Source organism: Cavia porcellus, unplaced genomic scaffold (assembly GCF_034190915.1).
Source record: "Cavia porcellus strain 051 isolate PalLab524CR breed Dunkin Hartley unplaced genomic scaffold, mCavPor4.1 scaffold_1, whole genome shotgun sequence".
NCBI lineage: Eukaryota > Metazoa > Chordata > Mammalia > Rodentia > Caviidae > Cavia > Cavia porcellus.
Window position 1 is genome coordinate 191,210,053 of NW_026947484.1, and position 21,948 is coordinate 191,232,000.

A 21,948-nucleotide genomic window follows, 5' to 3' on the forward strand; every position below is an offset into this window, starting at 1 on the left:
TACACACCAGCTCTTCCTTTAGACTTGAAGTCTGTACCTTATAACAAAAGCACCAGAAAGAATGGTAAAATAGCTATATCTAGCTGATAAAATGTCACAGATGGATGAAATATAACTGAAACAATGAGAATTTACCCACATAACAAATTATTAGAAATAAATTTTTAAAAACAAACAGTAAGAATATATTCAAACTAATAAAAAGCCTGAAACCAAGATGTAGCACTGGGATGAACCTTAAATTTTAAAAATACAAATACTTTGTACAAAGCAGTTTTTAGCAAGCATACTTAAATAAAATACACTTTCATTAAGTTTTGCAGGCTTGTGTGACATAAGCCCACAACAGGTAGGGTCAAGATGGTATAAATCTATATGAAAACAATTACTTTTTACTTTTCATCCCTTTTCAAAATATAATTTATGACTTCCAATAAAGACATTAATCATTCATACCTTCTCTAGTGATTGAAAATAATTACAGATACAAATTTGCTATACTTCATAAGATTTTTCTAATTCTAGTATTAATACTTTTCAATTTTCCAAAAGAATTCCAAGCTTTATTCCTAGTTCACAAAGTCTAATCATTAAAAATTTTTAAAAGCCAGCTACTGGGATACCATCTGTTTGTGTCAACTTTCTGCCATTTAGAAAAATATAGTTCCAATTTACTTAAAATAAAAGGGCAACATTTCTGAATAATGGAAGCCAAAATATCCTTATAATATTAAGAAACAAAAATCACACATTCAGGCATACTTGAATTCCAAGCTGTCTCTGTAGTAAAATATCAAAATTAATTTTACGCAACTCAATTTCTGCACTTATAGACTGTTTATAATTTTACTTTTCATATTAATCAAATCAAATAATCAAAGACTTACTTAATGAAATATAATTGAATAGCAGTAATTAGTCTGATGGTATAATTTTGTTAATTTATAACCACAAGCTGATTTAAGGTAAAAATCAAGAGGTAAAATTTTAATTCTCATCACAATTAAGTTTCGTGAAATACGTAAAGCCAACTTCTAAAAAAGAGTTTAAGTACTTTATACTCCAAAAATCTATTATGGCAAGGGTATCTCCACCTGTCAGGTGACAATATTTTAGGGAACAGTTTTCTTTCTCTCCAGTTCTTACCCTATTCTTGTGTCCTATTTTCTCTCATATACAGAATATTATTTCTCAGGAAATATCAAAAATCAACCAGAACACCAAAACATAAAAACACCAATCAATGAGAGAACTACAAAAATTTTACAAAGAACCCCAACACAAAATCTTCTTAGGACTCCACTTTGCCTAAAAGAAATCTCTAAAGCTAAATGTTTCTGAAACCACACAAAGTAATTTAACCCTCACTGGCTTACCTTCATAGTATTATTTGGTGTTAAAAAAATATGAAAAATATTCCCATTATACTTTTAATAGTCACTATACATGTTAGCCATCAAGTTTTAATAGTACTCTTCTACCAACTGCCAAAAGAAAAAGAAAAGAGCAAGAACAAAAAGGAAACTCTACAAGAATTTCAAATACAAACTGGAAAAGGCAACAAGTAATCATTACTTTCAAAAGAAAAAGCTGTTGAACAACTGTGAAGTTTTTTCATAGCATAAAAGCACTTTAGTTTTTTTCATAGTATAAAAGTACTTCAGTATTTTCCTAAACAAATTTCAAGTTCAGCTTTACGGTGTTCTCCCAGTTAAGGCCATACGCAGTAAAATCTGTGCTGTAAGTTTTAAAAACTAGTAATATTTTCCATAGATATTTTTGAGTAAAAGTTCTAGCCTTTATTTTTATTTTTAACTTTTACAGTTGTATCACTTTCCATGTCACAAATTACATCCTAATTTGATGTGATTATAAATGTATTTTGAACATTACTGGGTTAATAATTACTGGTGACCATCAAGTGTAAACTCTATAAATTACCTTTTAAAATACTAATCAGAAAGAAGGAAAATAATGCTAAAAATAAATGGAAACTACATAGCTTATCAAGGAGTAGAAATTTAAAGGATTATTTTAGTTGCCATGAACAAACAATAGCTAATAGATATCAAAACACATTTTATTCTTATTTTGAAACGCTTGATCATTTTCAAATACATTCTTTCTTGCTAAGTCATTTTATAGAAATCAAAATATGAAATACAACAACTATAGTAGCAAGAAAGAAAACAAAAATAACGCTGTTACTTGGGACTCACAAATGCTATAATTCAATCAAATATTGTAAGAGCACTAAAATCAACAAGAAAAAAACCTATAATTAACAGACAGAATGCTTGCCCTTGCTCCTTTTCCCAAAGTACTCAGATATTCAGAAATAGCATTTTAAATACTTCTGCACTGTATAAGCAATTTTTTTAAAAAACCTAAAATTATCAGTTTTCATTACCCTTTTTCCTTGTTTCATGAAAATTAAATTCAGTTAAATGTTACTGCATTATACCCTCTTTACAAAACAACTGTAAAGTAGAAGCAGTTTTAATTATATTGACATTTTAGTCTTCATATAATAATAAAAGTATTTGGGTGAACTGTTAAGATTAAATGTCTATACTCTCCCCTTTTACCAATAACTAATTTAATATTTAAAGCACCACAATACTTATCTAAGCACTTAACATTCAGCATCAGAAAGTTGTGTTACATAAAATAAAATTCTTCCCATTTGAGAAGCATGTTTGTAAGAAGAAACAAACTTTTAACATCTGGCCAAAGTACAAATGTTGCCTATCAAATGTATATTCATGTGTCTATTTGAATATATACACACCATGGATACCAAAAACTCAATGTAAGAAATCACATGTCAAATTACAACTGATTTCTTATGAATCTTTTTAATATTAATAAACAATACTTAAATTAAAAATTTGTAACAGTACTACTTACTGCTAATTACTATTTGTAATATTAAGTCAGTTCAACTATAAAATAGCACTTTTGTCCCAACAGCAAAATGACCATGAATAGAAAATTTCAGGATTAATAATTTTCCACCAATTTTATGCATATCTTTTGACCATTTCAATGGCTCAAGAATTAAATTGCTACTGTTATTAAGAAAACAAAACCAAGAACAAAATTAGTTTTTCTCTGCTAGTCCCCATGGATCTAAGTACCATGCAATAATTCTTCCCAATCTGCAAAACGAAACAAAAAAATGCAAATAGATGGGCTAAGGAAGAAAGATCAAAACAAAGAAACAAGGTTTTTGTTTTGTTTTTTTCAACCTTCTTCCAATTTAGCAATCAACAAAATAACAGAAAAGAGAAAGTGGAAAAGTCACCCAGAATATATGACCATGTAAGCATGGGCACTCTTGCAGAAAACCAAGTCTGCAAGCCAAAAGCCTTGGGAAATTTAAATTAGAGCAAACGACCACAATAGGCAAGGAAATCTGTATAGATGAAAAGGGACTGCTGAAGTTGCAGGTATACTACTAAAGATCTTTTGAAATTTCTAAAGAAACCTTATTAGTTTTATTAATTTTTAAAACAAGCAGTAACTGTATGTGCATTATACTATAAAGAAGTTTTCCATTTTATCAAAATATACATATGTACATGATATATGCAAAGGAATAAATAAAAATGATTCCTATGGCTTAATACTGCTTCAGAAACTTGTTTCATAAATCTGTTCTGTATTTAAATAGCTTTAAAGAAATAACAACGTTTTTTAAAATGAAGAAGACTCCTCACTGCTTATGTTAACCTAAGTGGTACAGATGAACACTAGTCCTGACTACTCTATGAAGAACTACATTCAAAAGTTAGTTTAACCAACACCATTTGAAAATTAGGTGATCTGTGGTACAACCATGACATCTGTACTGTACAATCTGATAAAGGAAATTTTCTAAACTACATAAATACAATCCAAAAAGTCATGTTATTAAGGACAAATACAGACATTCCATGATCATGTACTTAATGGGTTTTTACCAGCAACCCATACATTCAGAAACATTTAAATTGGATATTATGAAGCACATTAAGGAAGTATTTCATATACATAAAAACCATTATCACCATATTAAAATGATTAGTACAAAACACTTATAGCAATATTTGTTATATTTCTTTGACCACAAAATTTACATCATTTTTAAAATAAACCAAAAGAGCTGGATTGAATAAAAGACAATGCATGTTGAGCAAAATATTCAGTTGTATGGCACTAAGGTAATCTCTCAAATACACTAAACACACTAAAATTTTTATCAGCAATTAAAATTCTCCTTAAATAAGGGGAAAGCAATGCTGTTTCTAAAGATAACTGACAAAAACTCATTTATGTTTAAATCCGACCGTTTAACACTAAAAAGTGGCTAACGCAGTATAGGGACTAACAGAACAAGATTAATGTGGTCACACACTCCTGTTTTTACATAAAATCTCCTTCCTTCAGTTAAACTTATTTGCTATGTTTCTGAATTCCTCACTTAACTTTTAAAACCACTATCTGTATTACTTTAATAATCTCATTTATCAACCATACCCAGACTATTTCCTACATCCTTAAAACTCCTCATCTACACAAATATGGAAAGAGTATTGAAGTTTTCTAGAGTTGGAGCTCCTCCTACCTAAAGTAGATAATTCTGTTAAAAGCACTTTGTTATGAAGCAAAATCAAATGTGATGTATTCATAGGAATTGCCAATAAAAAGTTTCTCTTAATAAGTAGCTCTTAAGTTTTTTAACCTTCATTCATTACCTCAGAGCAGTTGTAAGTTAACTACAGTATACAATTAAAGTAAATGATTTCATGGATTCAAGCTGTCTTCCTAAAATGTGTTTGCAGAAGAGACAAATAAGAACAGATGCTGTCTCAAATCCATGGTTAACTAATTTTCAAAACTGTGAAATACTAAGGTAAGAATTTGCCATAGAAATCAAAAATCAAATTTAATTTACTTCATATTCTGAACTCAAATTTATATTACAAAAATAAATTTCATCCCTAGAATTACATCTCTATCCAGAGCCAATGTTAGTGCATCAAGACTCAAAAGAAAAACCAAATTAAATCTATTCCATTAGTTATTCATAAGTACATCTATATAAATAAAATATGATCTTACATATGATGTTCAATTTTAGTATTTATTTGTCCATTAAGTAGAATTATCAACAACAGAGCAAGTAACTCAAAATGCCAAAAAGCTAACCATGACAATACATTTAAAGTAAAGCAATACATTTTAAAGTAAAGCAAAGAAAAACTATGACTGGGAGATTAAAATTTTTTGACTGAAAACTTCCATTGGGTCAACACTTTGACTTCACTATTATATGTTAACCACAAAGATAACATTTAAGAAATTAATGAATTATTTTGAAACTTAAGATAAATTTAAGATAGTCTTAAAATTAAAATTTTCCATGTGGACATACAGAAATTAACTGAATAGTCTAAGGGAAAGAGAATTAAATAGTCTCTTTTCATAGTTCTGAAAAAGTTTCACAACCTAATCATGTGTCATTCATATTCACCTCTACCTTCTGATCACACACTGTCTATAAATTAATCTACTTAGAAAATGATAATTATATTCAGTAAACTATTTTTAGAGCAAATAGCTACATGAAAATTATATTCAAAAACTCTTCACCCAGAAAGACATCAGGATTCAAGTTTCCTTGACAAGAATGAAAATGTTGTCCATCTAATTTTATGCTTTTATTACAAAATAAAAAATGCAAACCTGTAGATAAGGTAACATTTTAATGACAACTATAATGAATCATTATTTCAAATAAGTCATGGTATTTTTTGATTAAGGAATTTCTAATGAGTTTAGTGTATCTCAGATAAAAATCTAATCAGTTACTAAAAGAAATGTAAAAAAAAATTAATTCTACCTCTTGGTACTTCACAGTGTTGAAAAGAAAAGCTACTATAAATGAATTTAGGTTCAAAGCCATGAACTGACTTTGGAAGAATATATACCTAAAGTGCTGATCTAAAGTGAAATCACAGAAATTAGCAACATACAGTACCAACATTCCAAAATGTTACTAAAAATCCAACCTAAAGTTGCCTTGGCATTTCTGGGGTTTTTAATAAGATTTTCAGCCTACTGAACAATGGTCATAAAAGGCTTTCAAACTTTAATCCATTCACAAGTAAGTTGAAATTGAACATTTTTATTTCTTCTCTCCCTATGACAACTTCACCATGGTACAGTGAATAACACAACTCAAGCCATTATGCTAACTAGAAATTAAATAAAAAGATACCCTTTCAACAGTTAAGTGTTATTTTGTGACATTCTACAACTACAGACACAGCTCAAAAGCAGCTTTAGGAATTGTGTAGTACACGCTTACAAAAGCTGAAAACATTAGGGAAGGAGCTTGACACTCTTGGTCACTGGAACTCTAGCATGTGGCCATAAGTTAAATGTAAGGTAACACACTCAACTATACATCAGTGAAAAGTATGACAACCCATTCTTATGACCTATGAGGTCTAAGATGTCTCAAGAATTTTATTTATAAAAGTTAAGCTAATGAGCTAATGAATTTAAGCAAAACAGGGGAAGTTACTGCAAATAGTTTATTAATGCTTTCACACGAACAAAAAGGGTTCTGCTTCCTGAGTCAAAAAACTATCAAGGAAAACCAACAGCTTTATGGAGTAAAAGTTGTGTTTTTAAACATGCTCTACCTCATCAACCTTGCATAGAATATGATTTAAACAACTGAGCATGTCCTTTTAATGTATATAACCTGGTCCAAAGGAGAGACCTGTCCTACCTTCTGTAAAGCTGCACCAAATATCCAATTACATTATAAAAGAAAAAGAAATAAAGAAGCAAGAAACACTCAGAAAATAATAGAAGAAAATGATGACCAAAGAAAACTTCCAATAGCGTTTTGAACATATATAAGATAGCTTCTGAAAACATATGCTATTAAAATGTTTAACCACATCTAGCTATAGGTAAATATTATGGGACCACAGTCTGTTTGTATTAAGAGTATCTGCTTCTATTCGTCCCTGTATTTAACCTGTACTTTAAATCCTATCATGTAATACAAAGCTCAGAGCTCCTTTTCAGTTCAGTCATATACTTTGTATATCCATAGCAACCTTTTGTTTTTTTAGGTCTACTACATTCACCCTAAATGATTATACATTGTGCCAGGGTACCCTTTTAAATTTGTAGAAATGTATTTAAATCTATTATTACAGTGAACTTTCCATACTGCTACACATTTTAAAGTCTCTAAAGACAGGGACTGCACAGCAATTCTTAAATTCTAACATCTTCATGGTAAAGTGACTTAAGTCACTTTATTACACCACTTTATTACATCTATTTTAAGATTTTAAACTAATGTAAACTATTAGATAACAAAATGCTACCAAATAAAATGTATTTAAAGAAAGCACTAAACTAGCGACATGTTTAAAAACAACCTGGGTTCAAAAGAAAAAGACAAAAGCTGAGAACTTTCAATCCTCAAAAAACAAGGGGAACTGGTAAGTCCATGTTTGACACAATGATCAAGCAGCTATCTTGTAGTTATGCATGTTGTCAACATATTTTCCTATTACGTTAAGTCTATCCATGGTCTCATTTTAGCTTTATCACATTAATAAGACATATTATTTAACCAATAAAAAAAGCCAAAATCACAGCTAGCCAACTTCAGATGCTAATAACTATCACTAACTGAGATCCTATAACCATTACCTCATTCAGAAGTAACTTTAAATTGAGTATTGAGGGAGTAACAGGCACTAGCCAGGCAAGTTAGAAATGAATCCAAGCAGAAAAGAACAGCATATGTAAAGACCCAAAGCAAATAAAATGTTGACATATTTGAAAAAGTGAAATTTAAATAAGCAACCCACTTTACTAAAATTTTAGTTATCAAGTCTTTACTGAGTACTTACTATGGGCCAAGGATTCAGTAACTGCCTCTAGATGACTGCATCACTTTTTAAAACTATATCTAAAATTTCTACGTGCATATTTTCAAAAGAAATGAAGTTTTACATAAAAAGTTAAAATACTGCTCTAAGTTGTTAAAAGCCACAATTTTACTTCAACTTCAAAAATCACAATTTCACTTTAATGAAAGCATCTCACTTTAGTTTCAAACAATACTATATAAAAATGAACACTACTTTATATACAAAAGTAGAATTGCAACAGGCATGGTAGCACATGCCTAGAATCTCAGCCCTCTGGAGGTTGACTACAGATATGAAGTTTAGTTATAAATTAATAATTGTTGAAGCCAGTATATGCAGAGTTCATAACATTATTTTTATATATTTTTAGACTTTAATAATAAAACATAACAGTTAACAATTACTATTATAGGTAATTCTATACTTTCTGGATCCAGGAAAATAAGTTGATTACTTCTCTATAGTTGGTAACACAATTACTGTCTCTCCCTATCATTCAGTAGTCTTATGCAAGTGAACCCTTGAGACTCCTTCACAAATTTAAAAACATGCTGCTTTCCTTTGGTACATCTTTAAGTGCTATCGTTTTTCAATCGATATAGTAGTGCCCCTTTATCTGTTTTTTTTCATAGTTTATTACCCACAGACAACCATTTTTCATAAAAAATATTAAATGGAAAGTTCCAGAAATAAAGAATCCACAAGTCTTAAATCATGCACTACTGAGTGGTATGGGGAAATCTTGCACTGTCCTGCTCCACCAGTTCTGATGTGAATGCAGCAAATCCACACTGTATAACCTGCTAATCATGTAGTAGTCATCTCAATTCTCAGATCAAAAGTTACTGCATCACAGTGCTTGTGTTCAAATAACCATTTTTACGTGTATCATGGCCCCAAAACTCAAGGGTAATAATGCTGGCAATTAGGGTTATAACAAAGAGAAAATGTAAAGTGTTTCCTTAAAGTGAAAAGGTAGAAGTTCTTGATTTAATGATAGAAAAAAAAACTGTATGGTGAGATTGCTAAGATCCACAGTAAAAATGTATCTTCTATCCAAAAAAATGAAAAGGAAAAAACCTTATGGTAGCTTTGCTGTCAATTTCAAACTGTCACACATCAAAACTGCAAAACCACAGCATAAAATAAGTAGTAAAATAGAGAAAGCATTAAATTTGTGAGTGTAAGACACTGCTATAACTGTTTTCATTAGTGTTAATTTCTTATTGTTCCTAATTTATAAATTAAACTTATAGACATGAATGTACACAGTAAAACCAGTATATAAAGTGTTCAGTCTCATCTACAGCGTTAGGCATCTTAGGGTCTTAGAATGTATCCACCCTGCCCCAAGGAGAAAATTGCAAGTCATTTTTATTGAGGATAATAAAGTAAAGGCTGGGACTTCAAAAAAGAAAAACAAGAGACAAATTAAAGATTAAGCACAGTTCTCTAAAAAGCAGAGCACATATTCAGCATGCACAAGGCCCTGGGTTCACCTTCAGGAAAGAACAGGGGGAGCAAAAATAAAGAAGGGAGGGAAAGAGGAGGTGAGGGAGCTAAAGGAAACCCAGACCTTAGAAACAAACTACATTCCTTAGTAGACAAGTGCTGAAGGCCAAACATACTAAAGCACTGTCAGCCTATGTTTTGACATGTACAGCATTTATTATGGACAGAGTCATCATCATATAACTGTAAGTACTGAGGAAGGATATATGTTCTGTCAAGTACGTATCACATTCTTATGGTCTTAATGGAACTTCAAATCGTAAAATGAGAAATGTGCTGGAAATTTACAGTGAGAACAGCAAAGAAATAAATGCCTTCTAATTGTATGTTATCTACATAAAGCAAAACAAATATGTAAGCTTTCACTGAAACTGGAATGATAGGGGTGAGTCTAAAGTTACCAGAGAATGAGAAGTGTTGCTACACTCATTACTACAAATTTAGTAAGAGTAAATACAAAATAACCCTCGATAGGTTTATGTACTATCTCAAATTTACCAATCTTATTTGTTTGTGTACATTATACTTTGTCTCTTCAATGAAACAGAGCAACTTAAACTATCTTTTTACAACTTTAAATATTCAGTACTTGAGAGTTCTTCAAAAAGTTAAAACAAATTACCATTTCCAGGTATATAACTCAAAGAACTAAAAGCAAGTGTTTAAACTCTTCTAATCAAAGGTTCACAGCAGTACTATTCACAATAGCGAAAGGGTGGGAACACTTAAACATCCACAACAAATGCAGGAATAAACAGAACACAGTAAATCCAGACAAAGGAGTATTATTCAGCCTTTAAAAGTGAAAAATTACAGATACAAACTATAATGTACACAAACTTCTAACACATTATGCTAAATGAAAGAAACCAGACAGACATAATAAAGGGTACATACTACATGGTTCACTTTACATGAAATATCTGAAACAGATTAATCCACGGAGACAGAAAGCAAATTAGTGATTAGAAACTGGAGAAAGGAAATGGGGAATGACTGCCCAATGGGTTCCTGATCTCCTTTAGACATGACTAAAATTTTTTAAATTACAGAGGTGATAGCAAAACAACATTGCACATGTACTAAATGCCACCGAACTGAACACTTTAAAAGAAATTTTGTTATGTCCACTTCTATAAATACAAAAACCCCAAAAATGTAGTTCAAAAATAGATGTGTTTACTATCTCTTCATATCACAACATATTGTATTAACATTGTTTTCTCAGTTTATGATACCTGATTACTAATCTTTCTTTCTTTAATCCTATAAGAGATATCTTACTAAACTCACTTCTTTCCTCTAGAATCCTCATTTCCACATGGCTCAGTTGCCTCTTACCTTCCTATCAGTATTTCAATTTTCCCCCCAAGAAACCTTTGTTCTATAATGAGAACAGCCAACTTGTTCTTCTATGTTCCTCAGATTTATGACTTTAAAATGATCGTTAACTTCTTTGATCTCTTACCCAATAATAAGTTATGTCCATATTCCCCACTGAAAGCTCTCCCTTAAATCCATTTCCTCCTTGCTGTATAATACTGTATTCCTCCTACAACTACTTACCTCAGTTCAGATTACTACAAAGAAATCCCATCCACCCATCCCATTTGAAAATTGCAAACTCTACAATTCATCCTCACATAGTCACTAGAATCCTTTCTAAAATAGAAACGTAAACATGTTATTTACCTGCTTGAGATCCTTCAATGGTTCCAGGATTTTCAAAATACTTAAGACGGTCATAGATTTAGCACTTTAAAAGCAGACCCTATTGCTCTTACTGCACTTATAATCCCTCACCTCCCAACTACCATCTCAAACTTGTACATCCTGAAACTCACTGTTTTCATTATGTTACGCTTCTGTACACGCTATTCTCTTCACCCAAAACCAGCACTCCAACCTCACCAACAGTCCTTCTCTTCAAAATTCAACTCTTACACCTTGACCTCCAAGTCTTTTCCAACTCTCCAGTCTGAAATAAGTGTTTTCCCAAGTTTCCCTGCCAATTATTCTTTCCCTCTTAGGATATTTTCAAGGTTAGCTCCTTTAAGGCTGCCTTTCAATGACCCAATAGTTACACAATACAACTTTAATTAATAAGCTTACGCTACTACATGTCTCCTTTTTAAATGAAACCTGTCTTTTGCCAACAATACCTTGCAAGTAGTAAGCTTGGAGTGGAAATATCTTGTCTTGATTCTGTGTTAAATAACTATTCTATCTTCTTTTTGCTGTCAAATTCTAAGGTCAGGAAAATACAGCCTATGCTAGCCACCAGTTTTGTAAATAAGATCTTACTAGAAAAGTCACTCCCATTTCTTTAGGTATTACATAAGGTTGCATTCACACAAAGGCCTTGTTGAATAGTTAGCTAAGAGATGCTAGAACCTAGAAGCCTAAATAACTTCCTGTCTGACTCCTTAAGTAAAGATTGTTATACCCTGGGGATCTGAGCTACATCTACATTCAATGTCATTATTTCTTCTGAGAACAGCAGAGCACCACTAAAGGTTTTGTTTTGTTTTGTTTTTTTGTGGTACAGGGATCGAACTCACGACCTCGCACTGCAGGTGCTTATGCCACTGAACTAAATCCCCGGCACTCCACTAAAGGTTTTAAATCATTAGTAAAGCACCATGAGTAAAGGGGTATCTCAAAACCTTTAGTGAGTAACAAACCATTCCAAAAAATTTGGCATTATGCACAAAGTGGAAAACAAAGAAAAGAGACTTGGTAAAGGAATGACTTTTTAAAACCAGATCATTACATGGGACAGAGGAAACAAAGCTAATGCCAAAATCTTAATCTTCCGTGAGGTAACTGCTGGAATTTGCATTCTCTCCAGCAATCTACTTTACACTTTCAGCTTTTCATATTTTTCTTACTGGCTAATTAGTTTCTAAAATTATAATACTAATTCCACATTTCCTGTGTACTATGCTTACTATATTGCTAATTCTGGGGAAAGCAAAGTATTTAGGAAAAGGCAGTCCCAGCAGAGTGCCAAATTGAGTACAAGAGCAATGTCAGAGATAGATGGAGATACAGTACTCACCTGTTGTATCAAGCAGAGAGAGAAGGAAACTAAGATTTCAGGTCCACAACTGGCTCTAGCCAAATAGAAAAAAGTAGCTACAAATCTGCTTATAGAAAAAGGAAGGTCTTTGGTACTCTACATATTCTTTCTGATGTTCAGACAGACCACCAAATAGAGTAGCCTCTGGTAAGAGAGTTTCATGAGAAATAATATCAAAAGTGAAAAATTAAATAAAGTAGACCCTATTGGTCATTTGTCTAGGAAAAGCAGTCCTTATTAAAGATGATACTACTTTCCAAAATGCCCTATGATACTAACCTTCAGTAACAGAGCTTTCACATCCCACAAGGTTGAGAAGGATATCATCATCTTTCTCATCTACTTCACACCCCAGTAGCATCCAGCTTTCCACGTTTTCACTTTCAGAAGTGATGCTTTCTTCCTCTTCACTTGAACTGACCTCTATAACCATGACTTCTTGGGTCACACCTGATCTTTCTTCAGGTTTAGGCTTCTCAATTTCCTGTTTGCATTTCTGATCGGCCAACTCATCAGAATAAGGAGAAGCAGGAGGACCTCTGGTCTTTTTCTGTGTTTGGACTCTAATGTTCTTTCTTTTACATCTATAAATACTATCTTCATCAGACAAAGTGATGACATCTGATTCATCTGATAGCTGTATGACTTCACTATCTGAAAGGACAATTAAGTTCTGATGTACTTCAGTATTCAACTCAGAATTCCCAGAGTTCTTTTCTTCAAGACCTTCCTCCCTGATAGCATTACTGAGATCCTGGGCATAATGAACTTGGCTGTAGAGTTGAAATTCCACCTCACTATCAACACTCAGTTCACTAGATGATTCCTCACGATAAAGGTCATCTTCATATGCTTCTATGGTCTCATAGCCACCAAACATTATGGAAAGTCAGGGACCTCAATTCTGTAAAAGAGAAAATCATATCGTGTATTGTAAAAGCTCATTTTGTCTGGTTAGTGCATTTCACCCTACAGAATCAACTTCTATGTAAAATTCATTACTTTTCTCTGACACATTAAAATACATTTTTCCTTATATCTTTTTTCCATGGATTTCTAAATTGTTATGATTACTATAACATCATCCTCTCAATTACTATCAATAAATTGAGTTATAGTTATTAATGGGAAAATAATTCACAGGCATAGGGGGAAAGAACAGGTTATGATCTACTGCTTGACAGAGAACACTTGTTCTCCAAAATGTTAAGACTTGCAAAGGGATTTTAAGTGTCTCTTGCTATTTCACTTACTTCTAATCTCTTCCTTGGTTCTAGTTCTGTATCTCCTCTTTTCACAAACACATCCTTAATAAAGAAATATTACTTCATCAACTCTGACCAAAATCCACAACATAAAGCCACCACTGTATTTCTGTTTGAATGTAGATGTTAATTCCCCATTTAAAAATTAATCTCAAGGCAAAGGAGTATAGTTCAGTGGCAGAGTACATGCCTAGCATGTGCAAGGCCTTTGGGTTTGATCCCCAGTATGAAAAAAAAATTTTAATCTCACAACTATCTAATGCTAGGCCAAAAGAATAGTCTTCTAAAAACCTCTGATAAAACTTTATTTCTATATTGACTATAAATATATTTAAAAAATAAAAACTTACTAAAACATAAAATTAAGGTAAAACTCCCAGCTTTGGGAATACATGCAAAAGAAAAACATTTCATTTTCCTACTATGCACCATTAAATCCTGCTCATCCTACAACTCACTTAACATTACTTCCCACCAGACTAAATTAAGTGTCCTTGTTATAGGCTTCCACAGCACTTTATATTTCAAAACACTCATCATATTTCTAATTACTTATTCAATGTAAATGACCCAGAAGCACATTTCACAAACCTCAGAAGGACAGGAACCATATGCACTTTGTTACACAAATGGATACCAAAGCTAAAGGTAATATTTAGGGAGACTCCAATATATATATGCTGACTTAATCAATGAGTACATGAGTTATATCATCAAGTTTTTGCTCTTCAGGCCTGGTAAGTCTAACAGCTTCCTACAATATAGAAATTACAATCAAATATCAGTTGTCTGCAACTATTCCAAAGAAGAAGTTCTCATATCAAACAAAAATCTGTATAGGAGTTTCAATTATAAATTTATGAAACACTAATCAAATAAGTTTCAGAAAAGTTATTTGTTCAAATATTAAGGATACCCTAGAAAAGTTAACAATGCCAATTTAGTCTTTCAAGAACAGTTCTTTTCTTAGTTTCCCAATTTTCTGTCCCAAATGTCAGGATTTAGTGACTGTGATGGTAGGCTTCTTGTTTTTATTTTCTGTGACAGAACCAAATAATCCAATAAATAAATAAGAACCCCAAAAGCACTAAATTCAAGCTGCAGGGTTTTTTTGCTTTACAGAAATGAAGAAAACAACTCTTAATACCTTTTTTTTTTTTTTTTTTTGGTAAAGGTCCAAAATATCTGTCTCTTTGTTGAATTATCTTTCAGGGTGGTGTACGTTTATTGTCATAGAAGTTGAATGTGGTTGTCTGAATAATAATGTTCATAGCATCTATCAGTTTATATTGAAATGTTAGCCTCAGAGGAATTCAAATGAAAAATGAATTCATTCCTTTTTACTTTAATAGGTAAATTAATTCTAAAAGAAGTCAAAGGAATTATGTTTCCTTCAAAATCCTCACTGGATCCATCCTGAAGGATCCAGTGTGGACTAAAGATAAAACATAATTCCAGTGCAGTACAGAAAAAAATTAAAGAGCTAAATTACAGAGTTACAAATTTGTACTACTCTTGGAGCCATCCCAAAGGAAAAGGATTAAGAATAGAGCCATAGGCACACCTGTAAATGTATGCCAAAAATAAACTACAGAGCCATAATAAAAACTGACTTCCTTGGGTCTAAGGATTTATCTCTTTCCTTGAAATGTAGAAAAACGAATTTAACAATTTAGCCCCTATGGCCTTTAAGAGGATTTTGTACTTCTGTACTTGAAAATTGTGCTCAGGCGAAACTCAGCTCCTCTATTTATATAGCTTACATATGCCAGGGTTAAGGTTTGCCTCAGGCTGTTTTGGTTTATGTTACTACTTTAATTACATTCAACTGCATTTTTTTTTTAAAAAGTATACTGGAAGATGAATATAAATATATATGATAAATTAATTCTAAAATACATATACACCTTGATTCAGAAATCTTTCTCAGCTTTTCAATGACTGCACAGGATTCCCAAGTATATTTCACCTAATAACAGAAGGTCCTCATGAAAGTCCTAAACATTTAAATCCCAAAAGGTACCTTCTGAGTTATTTCACACAGCCTCCTTAATGGACTTTTATAAAAGGAAACTGATGTCCAAAGAGGTAACAAGACCTCTCCAAAATTAGGCAGCTAGTAAAACACAACTAGAAGTCATTCACATTTTTCTGACTTTTAGTCAGACCTCACTAAAATTTTCTTATTTCTGGTTTTGTTTTTTCACTAAGATTCTAAAATAAAAATTTTAAAATAAGTAATTTCAGATATTGTTACATGTTCATTGTGTCTAGCACCTAAATTCACTCCACACATATCCACTCTGCTTCTCACTGGTATATAAAAACTTTAAAAGAGGCACTTTAATTAGAAGGCAAGGCACGTATTTAGATTATCAGTTCACTATCCAAGCACTTCCCAAGCTGGTATTCAGACTGTGTCAATTCTATGACTAAAAAAGATGGTTCCTAAACAAATACATAAAATATCACCTACGTGTGAAACTCACCTAAAGAATTAAAATGGCTTACCAAACACAAAACAGCTATAAAAAAAAAAAATAACTACAAAGATTCTTCCCATCAAGAGGCCACAATATTCACTCACTCAATTTTTTTAAAGTAGACAACTTATAGGTTTGTCTAAGCTCTTGCAATCCACTTAACACAATGTTTAGAGCAACTCTTCTGCTTTAATAATCCACCAATTGGATCATTCCAAATATTTAAGCATTTTCAGCTTAGATGTTCATATAAGAATCCACTTCAGGCATATTTAAATAAAACCCACAGCTTTTTTCTTTTTTTCCTTTCTTTTTTTTTTTTTTTTTTTTTTTTTTTGGTGGTGGGGGGCTGTTTTGGTCTGGGATTTTTTTGAGGGCTTTTTTTTTTGGGGGGGGGAGGTTGTTTTGTTTGCAGTGTTTGGGATAGAACCCAACACACCGGGCACAATTCAGCCCTACAGCTTAATTTTAAATCCAGTTTTCACTGGAAAATGACACCTATACTTTATTCTCAACATTTCTCACTCTTAAGTGTGTGGCCCTGATAACGAAATTAAATATTAAGATTCAAATTTCTGTCCATCTTTCGAGTGTGACTGCCACTTGAAATCAAATATAGCTGGCATACAGAATCCAAATGTGTAAAACGATGATCACAAAAATGAGAAAGGCACAATCCTGAGGGGAGAAAATTATGTTAAATTTACTGAGGTAATTCCCAGCTGTCCATGGAATACGTAAATGCTTTTTGAAAGAACTAAACTGGAAACCCTTCTCCATTCCCTCGACTATCCTCCTTTTTCCATATAGTCCCTTACTTCTGTAACTATCACATTGCCCACATTGAATTCTTTCGCAGTTCATTTAACACCCTCACATTCTCTTGAAAGCAATATTAAACTGTTCTCCCAAGCCTTAACAGTCTTATACATACACAGTCCTCTCAAAGTCTTCGTAATCGAAAGTTCTGAACAGACTCGAGACAGTTATCAAAATAACGCTCTCATGTATTCGTGGAGAAACGGGGCTTATAGAAAAGGTACCAGTGAGTCAAAAGAAAGTCCTAAATGATTTCTTAGTTCAACCCTGAAATTCAAACTAATCATAAATTCAGCCTAAATAAGATATGTACCTAATTCAATCCTGAAATCTGAAATAACTGTGAATTCAGCCTAAAGGAGAGAGATGCAGGCACCAGCTACTCAGTGGTGCACACTTGGTGGACTCCAAGACAGTTTTTCCAAATACCAGCAGCATCTCCCCCAAGCTTAAGCCATCAGTCGGCTGAAGGACGTGAGGGGTAACAGAATCTCGGTGAATAAACTCTAAGTCGTCCAGGAATGGACGCCGCTCCCGAAATCGCTGGTTCCACAGCTGCAGCTGCTACTTCGGACGGGGGAGCTCGGAGTTAGCCCCGGACTATGAAGTCCTCACGGGCCGGGGTCCCGGTCCGCGCAGCGGGACGTCGGCGTTTAACTCACGGACCCGCCTTCCTAAAGCGGGACTCTGGGGGAAGGCTGCAGTCGGTAAAATGGGCAAAGGCCATCCCGTCAGGGGCCATGACGCTCAGGCCTTCTTGTATGACGGCCTCAGGCCGTGGAGGGAGAGGGAGACGCCAACACCCCAGCCTGTCAGCCCAGCCGCGTGCGGCAGCGCGCGGCTCGGGAACCAGGACCAGCATCCAGACACGAGCAAGGTGGGGCTGGGGGCGCGGAGGCTGGCGCGGCGGCTCGCGCTACTTCCACAGCCCAGCGGGTAGCACGCAAGGCGGGCAAGGGTCTCCCGACCGTGGGAGGCTCGGGGTCCGTCACACACATACTCACTGACGCCGCTGAGACCAGGAAGCACCAACCAGGAACCAAAACGCGGAGAGGGACGGGGAGGGGCGAGGACAAATGAGGTGAGGAAGCCGCGTCCGCGCGTAGCCGGGAGGAGGGAGGCACTTCCGGGAAAACACAGCTCTGCGCCGGCGTCCTTCCGTCTCCGCCCACCTCTCGGGCCCTCCGTGCGCCTGCGTAGCAATGGTTAGCTCTTTTTGCCTTCCCCGCTAAGTTTTTGCTTTGCTTTTTTTGCTTTGCTTTTCCTCCTTCACACCTCCTTTTGATAAAAACCTAGGCTGAGTCTAGGATGGTCTAAAGTTTGTTTCAATTCGTAGAACGAAAGAAATGCTGTGTCCGTGGCCAAAGGGGAGCGCGCGCGCCTGTGGTGCCCGCGAGGAAACTTCAACTCCCAGGATTCCCTGGGCGGGGTCCGGCTCGGGCTTCCTCCTCCCTCGTGCTGCGTGCGAGCGCGGTGGGGCCAAGGGGAGTGTTACTGCGGGCAATTTGGGTAGCGGACCCGAGGAACTTCAGTTAGGGAAAAGGTCCTGTTGAGAGTGCCTGGCGTCTAGTGTCTTCACCCGTGCTGTTTGTGACTTCGGTGGTCCCTTCCACCTTGTAGGTTAGAGTTGAACTTGGTTCACACTGGGGCGCTCCAGCCTTTCCCGAAAAATAAGGCAGCAGGTTAACACTTCGTGAACATTGAAGAGCTGCACACCAGTATTTGAAACTGATCATTTGGAAGCTTCCCAAAGCATCTGACCTGCTGGGAGACTCTGGCTTTAGTTCTCTTTTTCACACTTTAAAAAATACTTTATCGTAGTAAACCCATCTATCCAATTTTGCAGACGGAATTTTACTAATTGTTTGGCTCCTGACAACAGTCCTAAACAGTAAATTTAACTTTATTGTTTCTTTTTACTAACATTACTGAACATCTATTAAGAACCGAGCTGTACGAGAAAATGCAGATCCTTAGTAAAATCGTAAAGGTGAGTAAGCTCACAGAGCTGAGAGTTCAACTAGAAAGAATATAGTTTGACTATAGTCTAAATTTGACCAGAAAAATAATTAGTAAATTTGATCAATGTTACGGCAAGTGCTAGACAGGAAAAATTAAAGGTACTAGGAAAAGGCAAAATTGGAAAACCCATTACACAAATAAAAATAGAGGAACAGAAAGAAGTCACAGACATTTCAGGATTGTTTTGACACAGGGACCTCTAAAGGGACGGAGTACAAACTCCTCTGGCTCTTAACCTGTTACATATTCATTAAGAACATAATTTTTTTTGAGGCAGTCTGGAACTTCAAAATGACTCTTCCTTTGGGCCTCCAAATGCCCAGTAGGCAATTAAAAGTCAAACAAAACTTGGCTTTTGTTTTGTGGCAATCTCCTTTAGTACCTTAAAATATTGGGTTAGATAGCTGGTCAGCTCTCCATATAGTCATATCATTTAAAGAAGGACTGTCTTAAAAGCTGGTGGTACAAAATTTATTAGTTGTAAGTTTACATAACCTATCTCATCCCACTTAATGACTTACAAAACCGAGATAAATTTATAGAAATGTTCACCTGCTGGTGCAGAGTCTCCAGTCAAGGCCATATTTAGCAGGGCCTTCTACAAGCTCAAGCCCAAGCAAAGAGAATCCTCTCATGGACACAGACTTTTCCCCCTCAAGCAATGAAGACTTCTCCCCTCAAGCAAATAAGGACTTCCCCCAGAGGTTAAGGGACCTCAGAGACATGTCTTCTTCTGGAGGTGAGATAATGATCAACCAGCCCCTAACCCACTTTGTCTAATCCATAAAGACTTCTAGGCGATCTACGACAATGAGGCAGGAGGCTCTCAAGTTTGAGTCCAATCTGAGCAATTTAGTGAGATCCTGTCTTAAATATAAAAAGGAGCTAAGAATAAAGCTCATTGTAAATGCCCTGGGTTCAACTACTTCACCGGGTAGGGTACTGACTACTCTTTTGTGTTAATAGTCCAGTCATCCTATAGAACTCTACCCCCTTCCTCAAACAAGTCCTTTCCCTATTTTTTTCTTACCTTCTAACTCTACCTATGCCTCACTGATGCATCCTAAAATTCTCTTTCTCCAATGATAAATCAAGATCCTACTCTGTAGGGCCAAATGATATGCCAGTCTCCTCTTAGGAAAGACCTCATGAGGCCCCATCTGGTGACAGTTTCTTCACGAAATGTATAAAATACATGTTAACTTTTCTGTGATTGGATTTTTATCAAGTGGCAGACTAAGTCCTTTTGATGTAGTATATACAATCTTTCAAATATCAATGACACTGTAAAGCAATTTTTTTTTCTGGTTTTTTGAGATAGGACCCATGTAGTTCAAGCTGGACTTGAATTCACTGTAGTCCTGGCTGGCCTCAAATTTGCTGTAATGCTTTTGTCTCAGCCTCCTGTGTATTGGGATTACAGACATGTGCCATCACACCCAACTAGGTTTTTGTTGTTGTGGTGGTGGTTTTTATCACTTCACACACAAAAACAAGAAAGGAAATAGGTTAAGTACATTGCTAACAGCTATAAGTTTAGGAAATAGTCTTAATTACTCTGCCCCATCTTCTATTATGGGTCCAACAAAGATGTATTGCTTTCCCACCACAAAATGCTTCAGTCACCTATGTCAGGTTGTCTTCATACATAAATGGATCTTCACGAGCTAACATATGCCTATCTGTTCACTGACATTCTGATACCTAAACAGTTAACAGCATGCTACGCTCTCTCAATCTGAGTCTTTACAGATAACATTCCCATTACCTATAAAGAGCCTTCTGCCCTTGTGAAGTTCTCCTGCTCACCCCACTGTGCTAAGGTTTGAAGGAAACCTTCCAGTCAGCCAGACAGAATAGGCATTCCTTCCTCAAGACTCCCTACAGTTTGGACAAACCTCCATCAAGGCAATTATTAAGTCTACAGTTGTGTTCAGCTAGTCTGTGAAATTCCATGAAGGCAAAGGTTCTGATTTGATCTTTGTATATATGTTTACCACCTGATACTGCCTGATACAGTACTGGCAGACAGCAGGGCACTCGATTCCACTTTAAGATGCAAGAAGCAGAATTGGATCCAACTATCAGTTCAGTAGGAAAGCCATGTCATGATCCCAAATAATGAACTGCATGACATCAGAATGGATGTAAAGAAATGCAGGAGTCCAAGGATACCTTGATTTCTAATTAAGAATAGTAGTATATGTACGCACACTCCACGTCTTCACATAGTAATTTCAGAAATCATGTGATCCACACTTATTCCAGTGGCTGAAGACAGGAAGGAATTTAGGATAAAGGGCCAGTTTTTTCTGGGGCAGAAACCTGTTACAGGGGGCAGACAAGGTAGGAAATAGACTATAATAGGATGTGAATGAATGAAGCATATTACCCATGCTTATCCTCCTCAAGCTAGCCTCAAACTTCAGTAGAAAAAGAGAAGAGCTTTAAAAGCCTTAAGTTTCCCTTAAGATCACAGAAAAAGAGAGCTAGCTTTTTTCCCCAGTGTAAACACATCCTAAAACTGATCATTTTGACCCCATGTAGTTGTGTTCCAGTTACTATTCATTCACTGACAGCCTACTGCTATATTTATCAGGCTCTCACTAGTGTCCTCATATGTTCTGTCACCTAGTCTTAAAATGACTCTGTAAGAAAGATATTAACCTCATTTCCCTACTGTGGAAATTGAGTCTTAGAGAGGCTAAGTACCTTGTGTAGCTGGGATCTAAATCACATCTTGTGTGACTCCAACACTGTCCTCTTATCTGTGCGTAAGGCACACTTCAAAACTGAACTTCATCGTGGAGTTA

The 21,948-nt window shown here is 34.9% G+C and overlaps 1 protein-coding gene across 3 annotated transcripts in view; it reads right to left on the reverse strand.

The window, feature by feature from the left end:
* Zcchc7 (zinc finger CCHC-type containing 7) overlaps positions 1-18,272 on the reverse strand; it is a 212,052-nt gene extending 193,780 nt beyond the window's left edge. Inside the window, exons 1-2 of one of the 3 annotated variants that reach the window (XM_013153606.3) lie at positions 18,118-18,272; positions 12,826-13,450 (exon numbers count right to left, since the gene is read on the reverse strand). In XM_013153606.3, the coding sequence (XP_013009060.2) occupies positions 12,826-13,426 (601 nt within the window). In that variant the 5' untranslated portion in view covers positions 13,427-13,450; positions 18,118-18,272. Of the gene's footprint in view, positions 1-12,825; positions 13,451-17,426; positions 17,612-18,113 lie in introns of those variants that run through there. The other 2 variants (XM_013153607.3, XM_003470707.5) reach the window with 2 other exon arrangements.
* Positions 18,273-21,948: the final 3,676 nt, after the last annotated feature.